Source organism: Danio rerio, chromosome 6 (genome assembly GCF_052040795.2).
Source record: "Danio rerio strain M-AB ecotype USA chromosome 6, GRCz13ab, whole genome shotgun sequence".
In the NCBI taxonomy this organism is placed as follows: domain Eukaryota; kingdom Metazoa; phylum Chordata; class Actinopteri; order Cypriniformes; family Danionidae; genus Danio; species Danio rerio.
This window is the reverse complement of record NC_141026.1, coordinates 54,447,847-54,467,647: the sequence shown is the minus strand read 5'-3', so window position 1 is coordinate 54,467,647 and position 19,801 is coordinate 54,447,847. Positions and strand designations below refer to the sequence as shown.

The window sequence follows — 19,801 nt, the reverse complement described above, 5'->3', positions numbered from 1 at the left end:
GATATCGGTAACCAATATCAGTGATCCCTAGTGTGAAGTGATATAGACTGATGCTATAAATTACAGTACAAACCAAATATTAGTATCAGATATCAGCCCAAATTAGTTAAAATATATCAGATATCGGCAAAAACCCAACATCCAATTTTGATGATCTCAGTGTGAAGTGATATATTTTCTAGATTGGTGTTGTAAATTGCAGTACAAAACAAATATTGGTATTAGATATCGGCTCAAATTACTTGAAATATTGTCAAATATTCAATATCCAATTTTGATGATCCCTAGTGTCAAGTGATATATTTTCTAGATTGGTGTTGTAAATTACACTACAAAACAAATATCGAAATCAGATATCGGACCAAATTAGTTGAAATATATTGGATATTGTCAAAAATCATCAGTATCAATGATCCCATATGATACATCAAAAGTCAACAAAGCAGAAATCGACATCTCATAATGCAATTCCCAAACATAAATAAACAGAAAACTTCCATGAATCATGAAAATGTAAATGAATCATGAAAACAAAACTGTTAATAAACTGATTATTATTTTTTTTATTTTGTTTTTGTACAGTATAGGCTACTGTATACCGAAATATTAAAAATCTAATCTATATTTGCTCAACTTCAACTTTATTTTTGCTAAAGGTTGTCTGGCTACTGATGACCCAGGTGGTGTTTGTCACTATTTTGTTTAGAAGAAATTTTTATTCTAAATTATTATTATGTACTATTGAGACTTTTTTTGCAAAGGTAAAGAGTTAGTCTAAGAGTCTAACTAAGCAACCATTCCACTGTACAGTGTGTGGGTATGAACTATTATAGTCATTTAATCTTTATTCATCCCACAGTGTAATGGACGCCAAGTTGAGTACACTAGTTTATCTGTTGGCACAATTGTTTGACTCTGCTTGCCTTCTCGTCTTGTGGCAAGCCATTTTAACAGTAATTCTTCACAAGCAATAATAGTACTTGTTTTACCTAGCCTAACAACATATATTATATTTTTTATTCAACATTTATTATCTGTTGTTAGTTTTAGAGTTTCAATTTTAGAAATTTTATTGTCATTGTATCATTTGCATGTATAATAAAATTTAAAAGTGCCAACCAGTTAAAGTGCAGTAGTCCTACATACTGTACAAATTTAAAAAGTACTATAACTTATTTACTAATTTTGAAAAAATATCTGTGACATTTTTCTTATTTTGAGTCTTTTTTATTTTATTTACATTTTTATTAGTTATGTACAATGATAATACTATTAAAATGTGTAAAGTTGTTAATATATTTAATAAAATTTCAGTATTATTAATAATACTTTATTATTATTATTATATTAATAATAACATATTTCAGTTTAGTCTTGTTTTTATTATATATTTCAGAATTTAGAATTATTTTTTTAAATATTGTAATATTATTATTTTATTTGTTTCATTTTTTGTGATGTTTTTATTTTATATTTTATTAAAATTTTCTATTGATAAAATTCTGGATAATTACTATTTTTGTCAATAATAATATTACTAATAATAATAATAGTTATGTTTGTTAATACAATTTATAAATAAACATTAATATTAATACTTTTTACATTCATCCAATTTTTTTTAGTTAGTTTATTTATTCAGTTATGTCATGTATTTGGTAAATAAACAACCTTATTTGTATTAATTTAATTAATTTAAATTACTCACAGCAAGAAGGTGGCTGGTTTGAGCCTCAGCTGGAACCCAGTGATGCGTTGCGGCTAAAAGAGCATCCACTGTGTAAAACAAAACGTAAAATAAAACGTTTTTTTTTATTTTTTGTTTCAGTAAGGCTTGACAGTATACAAAAAGGTTCAGAAGAATATTACAAAAGACAGAATACACAAATTACGTGCTGTGTATTTACAAGGACAAAAATAAGAAAACATAAAAAAATGTACAGGTAAATAGCAAAAAAATATAGATGTGTATAAAAATACATTTAAAAAAGCCTAAAACCGTTAAAACCAAGAGTCAATCGATATACAGGTGAAGTCAGAATTATTAGCCCCATTTTTATTTTTATTTTCTGTTTTTAAATATTTCCGAAATGATGTTTAACAGAGCAAGGAAATTTTCACAGTATTTCCTATAATATTTTTTCTTCTGGAGAAAGTGTTTTTGTTTTATTTCGGCTAGAATAAAAGCAGTTTTTAATTTTTTAAAAAACATTTTAAGGTCAAAATAATTAGCCTCATTAAGCTATATATTTTTGATAGTCTACAGAACAAACCATCATTATACAATAACTTGCCTAATTACCCTAACCTGCCTAGTTAACCTAATTAACCTAGTTTAGCCTTTAAATGTCATTTTAAGCTGTATAGAAGTGTCTTGAAAAATGTCTAGTAAAATATTATTTACTGTCATCATGGCAAAGATAAATAATAATATATAAATAATATATTTATAATATATAATAACAAAGGTAAAAAAATATATTCATTAGATTTGTTTACAAAATCAAAACAACAAATAAGGGTCACTCTATACAAAAAGATGTCTATAGTTATTATATTTACTTACTAAAAATTCTGAACAATACTTGTACAGCATTAATCATAGTTCAACATTTACTTATGCATTATTAACATCCAAATTTAACATGAACAAACAATAAACAACTGTATTTTCATTAATAATGAAAAGATATGAGAAATGAATGTAGTGTTAATTCGCAGTTTGTTCTTGTTTGTAAATGCATCAACTAATACAACCTTATTGTAAAATGTTACCCAAGTGATTCTAAAAATGGCCTGCCACATTTCCTTTCCCCGTGACATCAGCGGCAGGAGGCGGAGTCTTCGGCTGAACAGGGCAGGTGAGCGCGCAGGTGGAGCTCAGCCTCGAGTTTCCCAGCAGCGCACAACAATACGCGGTGCAGAGCAGAGGCCTCTGGGGAACTCACACTCGCACTACCATGACACAAAACAAGGTCAGCTTCGTAAAACGCTAGCTTTAACACCTCGAATGATTGCTTGAAGTTATTGTGAAAAGAAAAACCAGATTACCCGGAGAAATGATCAGCTCGGAGGCTTTGCGCCCGACGCCGAACGCCGCGCGTAAACCCCTCGGAAAGCTGGCGAGCCGGCTGGAGGAGGTGAAGAACCCGTGGAAGCAGTTGTCAGCGCTGGAGCTCAGCCACAACGAGACCGCCAGACTCGCCACCGACGCGCTGCTGGAGCACGGCGAGAAGGAGTACAAGAAAGTTCTGCACGAAGAAAAAGAGCTCAACTTTCTATCCGCGCTGGAGATACGCTACATCACCGAAAATGTGGCCAAAGTCGGCGACGCGGACAGTGGGAGCAACGGAGTGGACTTGGAGGAGGGCGACGCTGTGTCCGAGCTGACTTCGGGGACTTACTTCCCTATGATGTCTGACGAGGAGCCGCCGATGCTGGAGCTGGGCTGGCCGGAGCTCTCCACCAGGATGGGCCCCACTGAGGCCAACATATACTTCCAGAGGGACAAGACGAAAAATGTCAAAGATCACATTCGGTCGCTTATTAGCAAAGCCAAGAAGGTGAGACGAACAACAACTCAATTGTACCACCTAAAAGGTTCTAGTGTTTGAGTAATACTTAGTTTCCATGAGGTTTACTGTGAAATTGCGTTGCTGTGGCTGCTTTGTTTGTGTAGTGTGTCGTAAACAAGATAGCACTTTAGTTTAGTCTAAGTAACAATTCACATTATTAACTACTTGCTTTTTATTAAGATATTAACTTAATACGTAAACCAAACTACTACTTGAGGTAAAGTTGTTTTTATAGTCGCACATTAGTTAATTCAGTGACAACTTGTGACATGCCTCCCTATAGTGTTTACTATAGTACTTCGAATATTCTGTCTGAAATAAAATTCACGTATGAGTTTAAAACAACATTAGCGCTATGTAATTGACTGTGAACAATGTTGTACTTTAGTCATCAGCTGCTAATATAATTTTACTGTTTAGAATGTGCAAAGATTATTTATTATTAATTATATTAAGAAGAAAGTCCAAAAGTCTGAATTTAAAACTACTACTACTATCTATTAAAGGGTTGGTTTACCCAAAAATGAACATTTACGTACTATTAACACTCTCTTGAGTGGTTCCAAACCTTTATAAGTATCCAGGAAAAACAAATACTATAGAAGTCGATTAGTTTCCACCATTCTTCAGAATTTCTTCTCTTATGTTCAACAGAAGAAAGAAACACAAACAGGTTTTGATCAAGTGAAGGGAGAGTAAATGATGGAAGAATTTAAAACTTTGGGTGAACTATCCTTTTAATGCACAGCTAATTAGTAGTTTAATGAACAAAAAGTCTCAGTTAATGATTTGGTAATCGCATGAATTGTACCTTAAAATAAAGTGTGAAAAAGATACATTTTAGCACCTTTACGACAGCTGAATAACTGCATTTTTATAGTGCATGTGGTAACTTTTATGCACTACAAAAATAAAAAGGAATCATTAGACTACACCGCGTATAATTAGATAAGACTGTGACTTCACACACAAACATTTATGAGTGCTGTTGGTTTACATATAAAAAGCTAGGCAAATATTAGCATGACTACAATATTTCACGATCAACCTGTTTAAATGCTCTTTATAAATCCACTAAAATCATCTTAATAGCAGTTAATAAATAGAAATGGAAAATAAATCTTCGTTAAAGCTGTTAAATGTACAGAATCTCTTATTAATGTAATTTTTATATTGCTATAACAGTTAGCCTGCACTCCACAATGCTGCTTGTTCAAACTACATATTAAAAATGAGCTGAAACAACGCAATTCTTGAGATTTCTTGAAGACATCTTTATAGTTTTATGTTCAGTCTACTTAAATTTGTTTCATTTAACTTATTTGCTTTGTGTTGGAACAAAATGAATTAATTTTGTATTTTTTTGTATTTAAAACGTATAAATGTTTTGAAAGTTACCAAGCAGGATTTTAGGTAGATTAAAAGGGACGAAGTGTTTGTAATTGTATAAATATTGTCACAGTAAACATTGTTTATGGACAGTTGCTCAATCATTATGGTGGAAACTTTATTTTGCTTTGGAATGATAATTATGGTTAAAAGTGCTGTACAAATAACCTTGAATTGTATTGAAGACTTGAATTTTAGCTATGAAAGCTTCTGTAGTAGAAATGTGATGGAAAATGTTACTGCAACTATATTCTGCAAATCAGACTTTCTTTTTTCCACAGAAATCATATTACAATATACATACAGTGGTATGGAAAGTAGTCAGACCCCCTTAAATCTTTCACTCTTTGTTATATTGCAGCCATTTGCTAAAATCATTTTAAGTATTTTTCCCCCATTTAATGTACACACAGTAGCCCATATTGACAGAAAAACACAGAATTGTTGACATGTTTGCTAATTTCTAAAAAAAAAATAATAATTAAGGCCTCATTTACACTAATATGTTTTAGATTTGAAATGGCGTTTTAGATTAAAAACGTTCCACGTCCACACTGGCGTTTCACCTAGCGTTTTTGAACCGATCTCAGTCCACACTTCACTACTGAAAACGCATGTCACGTGACCACACTCTGTCATGCGCTGCAGCGTATGTGCACATCTGAGCTCCAGGCAGTCAGTGGGTGCTTTGAGCACAGCTCTCCAGACAGTTCATCAAGGATTATACCGATCTCATCTTACTGTAGTTGTTTAACGTTATATTAAATTTATCATCTCTATCAAAAGCCTGTTTTACACCGCAAGCGTGAGCAGTGCATGTTTTTTCAGCATACATGTTAACAGATTAGAGCTTTTATACCGCACGCAGAAGCAGCGCATTAGGGTGAGGCATGAGCGTCACTGAAGCAGGAGTGCTGTGAAAGTTTCGACGCTGGGTCTATTTTTGCCACCATGCTCACGCTCAGTTAAAGTGACAGTGCATTGATAATGACCAAAAACACATTGAGTGACAGTAAAAAGTAGCAATTTTACCTAATAATGGCATCGATATTATCCACTGATTTTATATATTCAATCAAATGAACTTAAATGATTAAAAACAGCAGCAAATATTTTAGTTTGGCAATAACTACAAAACCAAATTTAAAACACCTTTGCTTAAGTTGCACACTTTTTTAATCATGTATAAGTATCATTATAACTATATTGTATAAATATTATTATAAGTATAGGCCTGCATCATTCTGACAATCAAAAACAAAATGACATGATATCACAGGGGATTGTCTTCTGACTGAGTGCACCTTAAAAGACATGAATGACACTCCTCAGAGTATGAGGAGCAAACAGTTTTTTAAAATCTATATAATTTGTAAAAAATAAAATAAAAATAAAAAAGAATTGCAGGTTAAGGAAACAGCATAGGAGGAAGTTGCAGGGGGACTTGGTACAGATGAAATGTTTAAAAAGTGTATTTATAGATAGATAGGTAACAAGATAGAATAGACGGAGATAGATTGATCTTTGCAGCAGCTGCTGATGAGCTTTTGCTCTCCATATGCTGATTCTGCACATTTGACTTTATTTTCTATATTGTATAAACTTATTGTACGTTATACATTAATAATGGCCATTATTGATTATAAAAAGAATTGATAAAGTTATTGATTATATATTCAAAAAGGCGGCAACACCAAAGCTCCTAAAATGTTGATTTATTAAATTAAAAAGGCTGACACAAAGTGGAAAATTATTGATGAGATTATTGATATTCAGCTAAAGAGAGGGTGTGTTTAAAATTTTTCAATGAAAGTGAAATGAGGCCGCTATGTTATAGGTTCTTTTTATATATAAATATGCAAACAGTGGCGATGACGGTCATATAAATATGTAACTACATGATACCTTAACATTTTTGGTGTCTGTTGAGTTAATATCAAAATGAAAATAAGCAGTTCCACATATCATGTTTTTATTTTATTGTTAAGATGGTGAAACAACTTAGCCAAGATAATGTGAATGGCGTTATTAAGTAGCATACACAGTTCCCTTTAAAGAGTCACCCGATGTTTCTTCGGGAGTTTGTTTTCTATATCAAACTTCCGAATTCTGAACTTAGAAGGAAAGGATGCAAGACTGAACTTTGTGTACTTAATATTGAGGGGAAAACCCCAATCAGATGCAGCCCCGCCTCCGTTTTCAGATGTCTTCGTTTTCCCGCATCCACACTGACATGGAGCAGCAGCGCTTTAAAACCAAAACAGCCTTTTGAGCATTTTCGAAATTATCCGTATTTGGGGCTCAAAAACTCCAGGGTAGTGTGGGCGCAAGGCAAAACCATAGTTAAACTTATGCATTTTAAAATTATTAGTGTAAACGGGGCCTGAAATATCATATGGTCCTAAGCATTCAGACCCTTTTAATAAATTTAAGGGGCTCTGAATACTTTCCGTACCCACTGTACATAATAACAGTTCCACAAGCAAAGAATTATAAGCTTAAATAAAGTACAATTGCGTAAATGTTTTATTTAATGCATACCCTAACCCCTTTTTTTCTCAACAACAACAGGTTATCGCAATAGTCATGGACATTTTTACAGACGTGGATTTGTTCTGTGATTTAATGGAGGCCTCCAACAAGCGCAGGGTTCCAGTGTATATTTTACTGGACGAGAAGAATCTCAGTCATTTCTTGAATATGTGCTCAGAACTGGACGTCCAGAACTCACACCTGAGTGTAAGTCAAACCCTGACGCATATCTGCTCTCACTGAATGCATAATAATAAGCTTTAAGAAAAGGATCAATGAGATGGGCGTTCTTTGTTTAGCTCTTGAATACATTTGTCAGTCAACAGCATAACATAAGTCCAAAAATAAGCTCATTCAGATGAAAAGCAAGTGCTATACAAAGTTTCAAATGCATTTCCGAGGCTTTTATTAAACTTGTTTGTCATATTGGGTGTAACAACTTGAATTCTTAATTCTAGTGCAGCACAATGTATAATTTCAGAATTGATGGATGTGCAATGTTGAGTTTGTATTAGGGCTGCACTATGGTTTCAGCACAATATTGCAATGTGTGTGTCCGCAATAATCACATTGCAGTAAATGCAATGTTGAGTTAGGATTATAGTTGATCAGCACAACAGTTGAGAATATATGAGATTTGTAGAGTCATTGTAAAGTATAACCATAACAGAGTGAATCTTTAGCATTTGTGTGTGTTTTAAAGGCATTTCAAGAAAGTTTAAAGCATTCGAGCACAAAAAAATACATTTGTACTTTAGTAAAGAATAATTTTACTGAATTATTACTATGAAGATTATACAGTGTTGATTTAAGTTTCATTATCAATTTCCGTACCTGAATATGGTTTGACTCTATGGAAAAATCATAAAGTGCTGTTTATTTCACTTTTTTTGTTGCATTGATATAATAATATTCGCTTGCCATTTGTTTTTATTTTTGTATACATGATTCACATCCTTACAAAAATCACCTCACTCAATGTTTATTAATGATTTCTTTCCAAATAAAGCTATTCAAGGCGTCTGGTGAAATTATATTCATAACACAATATTTAAATCGCAGAGAAACAAAATATTGCAATGTCGGACACACACATTGCATTATTGATGCCGAAACCATATATAGTGCAGCCCTAATGCAGATACACTCCCATTCCACAATTATGTGGAAGTGGTGTTAGTGAGGCCAGCCGGGGGAGAGGGTGCTCACTGCAGAGCCATTTGAGCAGAGTTGAGCTCCAGCGAGGGGGAGCATGAGCTCTCGCTCCTCCTCCTGTAAGCTGTTTTAATGCATACACCAACCCCACCCCTAACCCTACCCCCAGTGACATAACTCGTAGAAGAAGTGCAAAAAAAAGTGGAGCTCAACCTCCCCCTCGCTGGAGCTCAGCTCGCCCAAATGGCTCTGCAGCGAGCACCACTTGAGCCGGGGGTGCTCAACCTGTGGTCTGTGTGGGTCCAAATGTGACGGGGACTCTATACTGCTCAGTGAGCGCCGTCTTTCGGATGAGACGTTAATCCGAGGTCCCAACTCTCTGTGGTCGTTAAAAATCCCAGGATGTCCTTCGAAAAAGAGTAGGGGTTTAACCCCGGAATCCTGACCAAATCTGCCCACTGGCCCCTGTCCATCATGGCCTTATAACCATCCCTTATATCGTAATTGGCTTCATCACTCTGTCTCCTCTCCACCAATCAGCTGGTGTGTGGTGTGCGGTCTACCGCAAAATGGCTGCCGGCACACTGTTGATGGATGAGGAGATTTCCCCCCATTGTGTAAAGCGCTTTGAGTGTCCTTAAAAGCGCTATATAAATGTAAGAAATTATTATTATCATTATTATTATTATTATTATAATCCCAATTTATCTAAAATGATAAATTCTTTCCATAGGGATATTCAAGTCATCTGGAGTAATTGTATTCATATAGCACAATATATCGCAGAATAACATAAAAAAATTGCTATGTCAGATCTTTCCAATATTCTTATTCTGTCCAAAAATAATTATGTTTTTCCTTTTAATCAATGGATCATCTAACATTGGTTTAATGCTCCCTTTCAGAATATGCGGATAAGAAGTGTTTGTGGAGACACGTATTGCACCAAAAGTGGGAAGAAATTCACAGGTCAGGTTCAAGAGAAATTCATGATCATTGACTGTGAAGAAGTCATTGCTGGATCCTATAGGTATGTTAATCATGTCTTTTAGTGTTTATTCATGTATTGGGTAATTTAGTATGTTAAAAAAGTACATTATGTACTTATAATATTTGAGCTTATGTCATAAATGCAAAATAATTTTATAACTTCAATATAAGTTCTGTCATTTTTGTGAGATGCTTTAAATCAGTGGTTTCCTGTGCGGGTCACAGTACAATGACAGGGGGTCGCTTGGTGATTTTCCAAAAGACAAAAAAGTTTTATTAAACTATTAAAATTTCCATATTTTATCTGTAACCCACAGAATAAAAAAAATTTTTAAAAGCCATTAGTATTTAAATTTTCAGTGGATTGGTGTGTTTACGATTAACAACACAGCAATAGCATAGCAGATAGATTTTATAGCACTTACTGACACCTTTATGTCAATCAAATACATTAAAAATAAATACAGGCCACAGCTGAATATTGAGAATGATCTCTGAGTGACGGTCTCCAAAATTAAACCAGGAATAGACTAGTGCTGCTCGATTATGGGAAAAATCATAACCACGATTATTTTGGTCATAATTGTAATCAACTGATAATCGTTTTGAATAATCATGAAGTCAAAATTATTTGCCCTTCTGTGATTTTTTTTTTTTTTAAATATATAAATATTTCCCAAATGATGTTTAACAGAGGAATTTTTCACAGTATTTCCTACAATATTTTTTCTTCTGGAGAAAGGCTTATTTGTTTTATTTCGGCTAGAATAAAAGCTGGTTTAAATGTTTTGAAATCTCTTTTAATAGCTCAATACTATTAGCCCCTTTAAGCAATATATATTTTTAATGGCTGCAGAAGAAACTACTGTTATACAATGACTTGCCTAATTGCACTAATTAAGCCTTTGAATGTCACTTTAAGCTGAATACTTGTATCTTGAATAATATCTAGTAAAATATAATGTACTGTAATCATAGCAAAGATAAAATAAATCAGTTGTTAGAAATGAGTTATTAAATCTTTTATGTTTAAACTGTGCTTTAAGCATCTTCACTGTAGGAGAAAACTTTAGCTACAAAAGTCCTTCAGTCAAAAGCAGTAAGGGATTTTCTCCTTTTGTTGTTTGATTAATGATAAAAACAGGCGGCAGCAGAATATTGCATGATGTCACTTTAAGAATAGTGCAGCTCTGATATAGTTTCTTTCACATGTCTTTTGATTCTCAACTGGTTTGTTTATTACACAAATGAAGGTTAATATGAATAATCACTTAACACCGCGCTCTGACACAAATGTGCATGTATTTGACCATTAAAGTGCTCACATTAAGATGGCTTTGTGTGTGCTCTGCTCATCTCCGAGCCTGTCCGAGGCCAAGCGCGGCGCGCACACACAACTGCATGTGCTCTTTCGCGCTTTTAAAAATATGAATGCAAAAGTTGCATTACAGCACATGCTTTGTCATTTTCACTTGGAACTGAGCTTTGCAGAGAAACAAATGTGTACAACTGGAAAGGGGGCAGTAAATGATGGAATAATCGTTTATCTCGATTAATGGTTTTTCATATTCGTTAGAAGCCAAAATCGAAACCGAATTTTTGATCAATTGCACAGCCCTAGAATAGACTTGTGCTGAAAACATTGTGCCCACCAGTCTCTGTAGCTGAGGTTAATATTAAATTAAACAAATCAATAAATTACTCTATAAATTATAGCCTATGGTTGTTAGACTGTTTTTTTTGTGTGATCAATATGTTCATGTTTTATAGGCCTATTGTTGTATGTGCAAGGTTTGCATATTTATAACCACACTTCCAATAACATCACATATTGATTCAACCGGTGTCTGCTACAGTGTTTGTTTTCCTCTTTGCTACTGTTTGTGGGTGGAGCCGCAGGTTTCAAGTTTCATGGGTCTGCGCCATAGACTGTAAAATATATGGACGTAGTATCCGTGACGTCACCCATAGGTTTCTGAATAGCGCAAAAGAAGCCACAAGTAGGCGCGGCCAACCGTCGCCATTTTGTTCGCACGTCATCGCACTTACGGCGGGATACCAAACAAGGGCAAAGAGACGGAGAGTGAGCGGAGCTACAGACACCTGCTGGCATTTTGCTTGAACCTGGCTCAGACGCACTTTACTTTGGGAAAACGCTAAATACTTTATCACCTGCGACTCGTTTGTATTCTGACCACATGTGCTTGGCTGTACACTGTATCAATAAAGCGTTTAGACTTTTAAAAACACTGCTGTAATACATTGAGCCACTAAGTATTGTTCTTATGATGTTTTTCTACAGGAGGAAAACGCAAATTACTTTTAAACACTTCAGATATAGTCTGTGTTAGTAAATGCAAGACTATTGATGAAATCTAGCCTGACACTGTATGATAACACTTCAGATGACTGTTCTACAGTCCACATCTAATCAATCTGTCAGATTCTGGAGTGCATTACAGCTCTAAACAACGTTATAACTGATACATGATCTTAAATAAAACAAATACATGTATAGAGATGGTTTACAAGTATATAACTTTACTAACATGGGAAACAGAGGCCATGTGAATGGTTTGTGAGCACAATTAAGTTCACATAGCATCTCATATCATCTGATTATTATAATCCCAAAAGGCAACTGACTGTGTAAAGACACATAAAACAAGACAAAAGTATAATGAATATGCCGAAATCAGTGGCTAATCTGCTGGAGTCAGCTGAGGTGAAGTGACGGCGACCAGCGAGACCTAGCTGTCAATCAAGTGACCACACCCTTAATTATGCAAACTTAATATAAAGGAAACTGATGAGTTATAAAAAAAATTAACATTGTCATAAAGGGTAATATTAGCTTTATGAACCAAAATCGTTCTTTGTACCAGGCTGCAAACACCTTTTTTCTGCTGTAAAGTTGGCCATTCTAACAGTGGGCTCAATTAAACTTTGCTCTATTATGGAGCCAGGACTTGCGGATTTTCGATGAATTGCAGTTTCAGATACTTCCGTATTGGCCTCCCGAGGGAGAGCGGGAGGTTGCCGCTTGGTTTACGCGTGCAACAATTGGGCGGGGCTTAAGTTTCATATCGACGTCACGCCAAAACGTCTAAAGACTTGTTATCAAGACGATTCACTTGAAGCACTATGAGTCGACTCTTTTATAAATGAATCAATAGTTTTAAACACTGTGCATTATCAGATTTAAGCCTCAGCTGGATATTTCACTTCACTTAGAGCTGTTACACACTACATGGAAGGTCATTTTAAAACCTGTAACAGGGGCTCTTTAATAAGCATGAATTTGGATGTTACTAATGCATTAGTAAGTGATAAATGAATGCTATACAAGTACTCTCTATAATTATTTCATGTTAGTAAAAACATTAACTCATGAAACCCTATGGTAAAGTGTGAATATTATAAATGCTGCTGTTTAAATTAGATTTATTTATTCTTAAACATTAACGTTATGCCAAGTCAACATATAATTAATTTAACATTTCATATTTTAAACATGGGTTCAATTAAAATGAACAAAATAGCCGTATTATACAGGAAATGTTGCGCTACGCTAACCAACACACTGCTTAACACTTACAGCATGTTACGGCATGATTTTTAAAAGCGAACTCTGCACTAGAGGCGACTCGCAATTTTTCACAGGAGGAATTCAGTTGCTTTAAATTATTCACGTTCAAATGCCCATCAGTCCTGTCTTATCTGCTTTCACTCATATCACTCGGTATTATGTAAAGCGTTTTAGCGCATGACAGCGTTTTGGCAGTTCCTCTTAGCAAAACGACAGGACGTGCAACTCCTGCGCTTCAGCAGGCATCTGGAGACTTGAGGAGCTTAGAAAACATGATGATTCTGCGTTTCTCAGGCACAATGTGTGTTAGCGTTAGCATTTCTCAGGCACAGTGTGTTAGCATTAGCCCCAGTGCTGTTATAGCCGGGACTTCCAAGCCTCAATGGCTGTTTTTTGTTGTGGAAGTTGATTAATCATAGAAAAAAAGTAGGTTGTTTTGGGGGCTAAAGACCTATAAGCAGGGCCAGACAGAATCTCTCCATATTTTTAGCTATTTCTTCACAGAATTTTGCTGATTTAGTAACTAAAAACTTAACAAATTAAATAAAAACAACATATTTTTAACTTTTATTTAAGGGTATGATTCTCCTGTTAGTGTTAGTATTTCTCATGCACAGTGTGTTTTAGAGTTAGAGTTTAGTTTAGCATTAGCCCCATTGCTGTTATAGCAGTGACTTCCAAGCCTCAGTGGCTGGTTTGTGTTGTGGAAGTTAATTAGTTATAGAAAAAAAGTAGGTTGTTTTGGGCCTATAAGCAGGGCCAGACAGAATCTCTGGACATTTTTTGCTATTTCTGCACTGGATTTTGCTCATTTAGTAACTAAAAACTTAACAAATAAATAAAACCAGCGTATCTTTAACTTTCATTTAAGAGTTACAATGCAAACCTTTTTAGAATCAATTGTTTGATAAACAAAGCAAGTCTCTCATATACTATATCTACTAAAAGACTGAAAATGGTCACACTTTCCAATAAGGTTTCATTAGTTAATGTATCTACTAACATGAACTAAGAACGAACAATATTTGTACAGCATTTATTAATCTTAGCTCAACATTAAATAATGTGTTGTTAAAATCCAATGCTTGCACTGTGAGTTAACAAGAACTAACAATGAACAACTTTAAAGCCATGATCACGCATGAATAGATGCTGTAATAATAAATGTATTGTTTATGTTAGTAAATACATTATCTAATACATCCTTATTGTAAAGTGTTACCCAAGAAATACCATTTTACAAACAGTTTTGTGCATAAATCATCCAAACGTGGGCTGTTTCTCAATTCCATTAACGCAGAGAACAGCATTGCGTCCTTCTGAAGACCGTTCTGGCCAGGTGTCCTCAGAAGATCGAACTTAGGAGACCGTGAGGACACTGAACGCGTCCTTTGAGAAATGAAATGCTGCGTTCTTCCTGATGGTCACATGACCTTCACGCATTTTAAATGGTAAATTATTTAAACATTACAGCCTTCATACAACGATTTATTGTTTTCCCCTTTTCAAAATATATACTTTGCATAAAAATATTATAAATATATGTTGTACAATATAAATAAAACAGATTTTAATAAGAATTTCATCAAATAAACACCCTTAATGTGTTTATTCCTTTATTATGATGTCCATGGTAATGTTTACTTTCATAGTTTCATTCAGGGAAACTCCTGCGGTAAATGCGTTAAATCTCTGAACTTTAATAATAAATCTAGATAAAATGCAGCGCTTCCCACCTCCTGTCGCAATGACTTCTAAGACTTCCAGAGCGAGTTCGGTGCTCAAGTCTGCATTGGTGTGTCCTCGATATCAAGATCACATCCGGAAAGTTTCACGCGTCCTCTGTTCTCGCGGTCTTGAGTATTGAAACTGAACTTAGGCAGCTGATGATGACGTTGCACGAGAACACGAGTACGCAAGGCTGCTGAAGAACGCATATTGAGAAACAGCCTTCGAGTATGCCAGTCCAGTCTGGGGTGGACTTCCTAAAAGTCTCTCCGAGTTAGAGAGGATCGAAAAGCGATGCTGTTGAATAATAGATGTTCTGACTTCAACTTTTCCAACACTGAGTGAAAGGTGTGAGGAAGCACCGTACGTACTCTCACTAAAATACTCAATGACAGTTTATCAACACTACATTGTTTCCTGCCTAGGGCTCCTGTGTCATTAGGGGTGCAACGGATCACAAATCTCATGGTTCAGATCACGCTACAGTTTTTGAGTCACGGATCGTCATTTGCATTCCTTGTTCTGCTAAACATAATTTGGGCAATATCTATTTTTTAAAAAGTTCTCAGGAGCGTTAATAATTTTGACTTCTTCAACTGATAATCGTTTTGAAAGATCTTGATTACAGTTATGACCAGAATAATCGTGATTATTATTTTTCCCAAAATCGAGCAGCCCTAAAGGACACAATGATATATATATATATATATATATATATATATATATATATATATATATATATATATATATATATATATATATATATATATATATATAGCAATGAATCAACCTATAAGCAATCTCAGGTGTGCATGGGTTATGTCTAACAGCTAAACTAATCTGCTTTTCACTTGGGATGAATAGGCATTATTAGACGGATTGAGTTAGTGGAGGATTTGTGTTGTCATTTGAGAGTTAATTCGACTCCTAGTGTGAACTGTGTGTATCTTTATGCATGTTAGCACACACTGTTGTGGATTGTGGGTGAGGCCACACTCATGTGTCAAAGGCTTTGCTCGTATAATATCCAACAGGGAGTTTTTGTTTGACTAGAACTTCACACAGTTCAAAGGGAAATAACTTACAAACATATTTTTTTGTGAAACTACTCATTTCAGCTGGGAAATGTTTGACAGAGATAAATTGCAGTTTTCTTTCTTCTGTGCTCTTTAAACCTATAGAGCGGAAGGATGATCTAATGTAATGCTTATCACATGCGCTTTTATTTCAATATTGTGTAAGACGTTTGAGCAGTGTCATAAACAGATGGTTGGCATGCATGCAGTTAAACACTTGTTAGCTTAAGTCACCTGAATCATCCATAAAAGTGTAATTAGGTTAGCTTCAGTTTTAACCTTCTAAGCAAGGCTGGATGCAGTTTATGATCCTTATTTTTGAAACACAAGCAGAAAGATTTTCTTGTAAAAGGTAAAAGCATTAAATTTAGTGTGAGGAATTATGCAAGAGTGGTTTTAGGAATGAACTAGTGCTAATGTTATGTGTTTTGTGTGCGTTTTTTATCGTGTACAGTCTGTGCCTGAAGTATCATATTGTTAAAATGTTGCATTAAGCAGATGGTTTAACCTTGATTGAAATTACCTCATTTATTCTGCCTCATGTGGTTTTAAGATTTTTTTAATGTGAAGTTGAACACTGACAGCGGAGGTTCGTATCCAAATGTGGGTTTATTAACTGGATGGTCAGGCAGGCAACGGTCAACTAGGCAAGAGACGGTAACCGTTCTCAAGATGTTTGGACAAAAAGTCAAGGTTTTAAAACCGCCACAATTTTCTGTAATACCGTTCCTAAGGTATGTGTACGTTAATTTTTTTGTTTTTGTTTTTTGGACGACAGTATCTCCAACAGAAAAGATATTCAAAGGTGCCATTTAAAATTATGAAGAAATCTGTTTTTAAGCTAATGAAGACCCCAGAAGTGAATTATTAATTTAAATTATTTAGTCTGACATGTTTACTGCTCCAAAATATTTAAAATTTTTCTCAAAATTAAGTATATTGTGTTCAAAGGGGGAACATGTTGTTTTTTACCCAGATTTTTAAAAAGAATACATTTTAGAGCAGTAATCACAATACCGCAAAATCGTAAAACCATAGTATTTTTTATCTAAGGTTGTCATACCTCCAGAATCTTATACCAGCCCATGCCTACGGTCAACAGGGTCAAACAGATGTATAGAGGCAATCCAGAGTCGTAGTTGTTAAACAGGCAAATGGTCATTACACGCAGGCTGCACACAACGCAACCAAACAAGCCAAAAGGGCGAGGGTCAAAACACGGCAAAGCAAGGCAAGAGAAACGCATCATAATGTTCACAGTAAAAGATAAACAAGACTCAGCCCTGAAGTGTGTGAGTGCTGTTTATAAAGTCCATCTAATCAGTTCATGAGCAGCGCGCGTGTGTGCGCGTGTTTTTAGCACAACAATCCAGAATGAATAACACTAGTTAAACAGTAACAGAATATTTTTTTAATTTATACTTAGTTTTATTGATTTTTTTTTTTTTAGGAACATATAACCAGTGGGAACAAACAAACAAACAAATAATATGGTTTTATTATACGTATATACACAAATACATCCATTACACACAAGTATACATGTATACATAAAAATATTAAATTAACCTCATCATGAAAATAAATAAATAAATAAATAAAATAAGTATACAATAAAAGTATTAAATAAAAGAAAAGATTGCCAAACATGTTCTCTCTGTGATGCATACACTCTAAAATTATGTAAATCTTAATTTTTTTATAATTACATTGCCGTTGTGAAGAAAGCCAGCCTTTTACTCTATTTCTTTTCAAAGATCTCTTTTTGTAATCAAAGAGCATGTGTCTTTTTTTTTTTCCTTTTCCTTAACTTCTGCTATTATTTTAAACCGTTCATCTTTAGTTGGTGGGTCTTTTTTTTTAGACTATTTTCGGGTTATAGCTTTTTTACTTGTTGCCAATAATTATATTGTTCATTATTAATGCCATCCCCCTCACTTATTTTACCTCAATTATAACTGTACTTGACCAATACATAAGAAAATGTACACACGCAACTCAAAATGAATAAATTAACAAACCCTTACTAACGGTTCAAATTTACAACCCTTTCATTATGTTCAGGGTGGTATTTGAATCAAGAATGCATGATTTTATGCCATCATGGCTTTGCAATCAAAAAATCTCATTATAATGGAAGTCAATGGGTCAAAAACGACCACTAACATAATGAAAGGGTAGTCAATTTGCCCAGAGTCCATGATTGAATTTGTAAAGATTTTCAAAGCATATATGCATCAAAATAAGACTTGTCACCAAAAATCATTCCCTTTGTTGAAACGCTGAGGAATTTGTGGTCAAATTAAACCTTAAAATCACCTCAAAGTGGATGAAAATATCCCCAACAGCATACAGAAGCATTAAAAAATGTAAAGAAAATAAATAATAGTTCTAATTTCCTGCAAAATAAAAGCTGTTTTGCAAAATATGTAACTTTCCTGTCTCTTTTCCCTTCTAGTTTTACATGGCTGTCCGGTCAGGTCCACAGCAACCTAGTAATGCACTTCTCCGGCCACCTTACAGACTGCTTCGATCGCGAATTTCGCTGCATGTATGCGGACTCGGATATAATAGAGCGCTTCCACAACCCGGATGAAGATGGACTGCCCTCTTACTCTTACAACATGCCGGCGCCAAACTTCGGTCTGGACGTCCTGGCGGATTACGGCAGCAGAGAGCGAGTGTATTCGGAAAACTCCAGCAGCCAATCCAGCAGCAGCGTTTCCAGCATCAAAGCTGCTCCCCCGGGCATCAAATCAGTTTACAAAGTCAACCACGACAAGAAGAGCCAGGAAAATACGCAAAAAACTCCTGACAAGAAGGACGCCACGAGTCCAGTGCTCCACATGCCCTTGGCAGCCCACATCGGGAGAGGATTTCCCAATGAGATCCACCAAACTGCTGAACGTTCCTCTTTAGGTCAATCCGGCGGTGCGGAATGGTCCAAAATAGGAAACACGGATTATCTACGTTCAAACATCGGCGGACAGACTTCAAAAATCCAATCGTTAGGACTCTACAGTTCTCCAAAACCACCATCGCCAACTCAACAGGACAACAAGATCTCCCCGAAGCATCGGCTCACCAGTCCTTTCCTCTCTAAGTTCACAGATTTGTTCACGACGAAGGAGAAAGACCTTCATGCCTTCCAGAAGGTCCCTCCTCCACGCTCGTCTCCATTTGGCGGGCCGGATTTGTCCCAGAATGAACCCGAGAGTAAACAGGGCCCTCCTCCACCTGGACCAATGCCCATTGACAGGATGGGCCCGGATAAAGGCATTCATCGGCGGGATGAGAAACGCATGACTTTAGGTCACAGCAAGTTGGACCTTGTCGCTCAATACAACAAGATGAACAAATCCAAACAGGTATACAGTCGCTTTGAGCTCAAGAACAACTTACCTCAGTAACACTATAGGCCTGGTTGGTCAGTCCTTCAGGTCAGCTTTTGTATATAGTTGGCATTGTGAGTCTGCAAAGCCATTTCTTGGTGTGAAACTGTTGGTGTTTTAGCATTTGTATTTGTGAAATGAAGTGCTTATGTACTAATGCTGCCTTCAGGTTCATCCTGGATATAGATTATTAGGGATGTAATTGTATTTGATTTCTTTCTTCTTTCATTTCTTTCCTTTTTTTAAAACTTTTTATTTATCATTTTTCAATATATTTTTTCTAGAACAACCCCTTCCCCTACAATTTAAACCCTTACAGATGAGGGGACACGTAAGAAATAATGATATTATGAAAATTGTTAAAATAAAATAAGA

General features: G+C 35.2%; 1 protein-coding gene and 1 long non-coding RNA gene across 2 annotated transcripts in view; one reads left to right on the top strand and one right to left on the bottom strand.

The window, feature by feature from the left end:
* Positions 1-3,419, bottom strand: part of LOC137496027 (uncharacterized) — a 27,404-nt gene extending 23,985 nt beyond the window's left edge. The window contains exons 1-3 of the long non-coding RNA XR_015494290.1: positions 3,052-3,419; positions 2,776-2,955; positions 1,709-1,776 (exon numbers count right to left, since the gene is read on the bottom strand). This is a non-coding gene — a long non-coding RNA (uncharacterized LOC137496027). The remainder of the gene's footprint in view (positions 1-1,708; positions 1,777-2,775; positions 2,956-3,051) is intronic.
* sack1c (scaffolding CK1 anchoring protein C) lies at positions 2,938-19,801 on the top strand. Its single transcript, NM_001326537.2, is given in 4 exon segments — positions 2,938-3,563; positions 7,536-7,703; positions 9,557-9,681; positions 18,493-19,801. Coding segments are annotated over 4 exon segments (1,749 nt in total). The 5' UTR covers positions 2,938-3,059; the 3' UTR covers positions 19,445-19,801.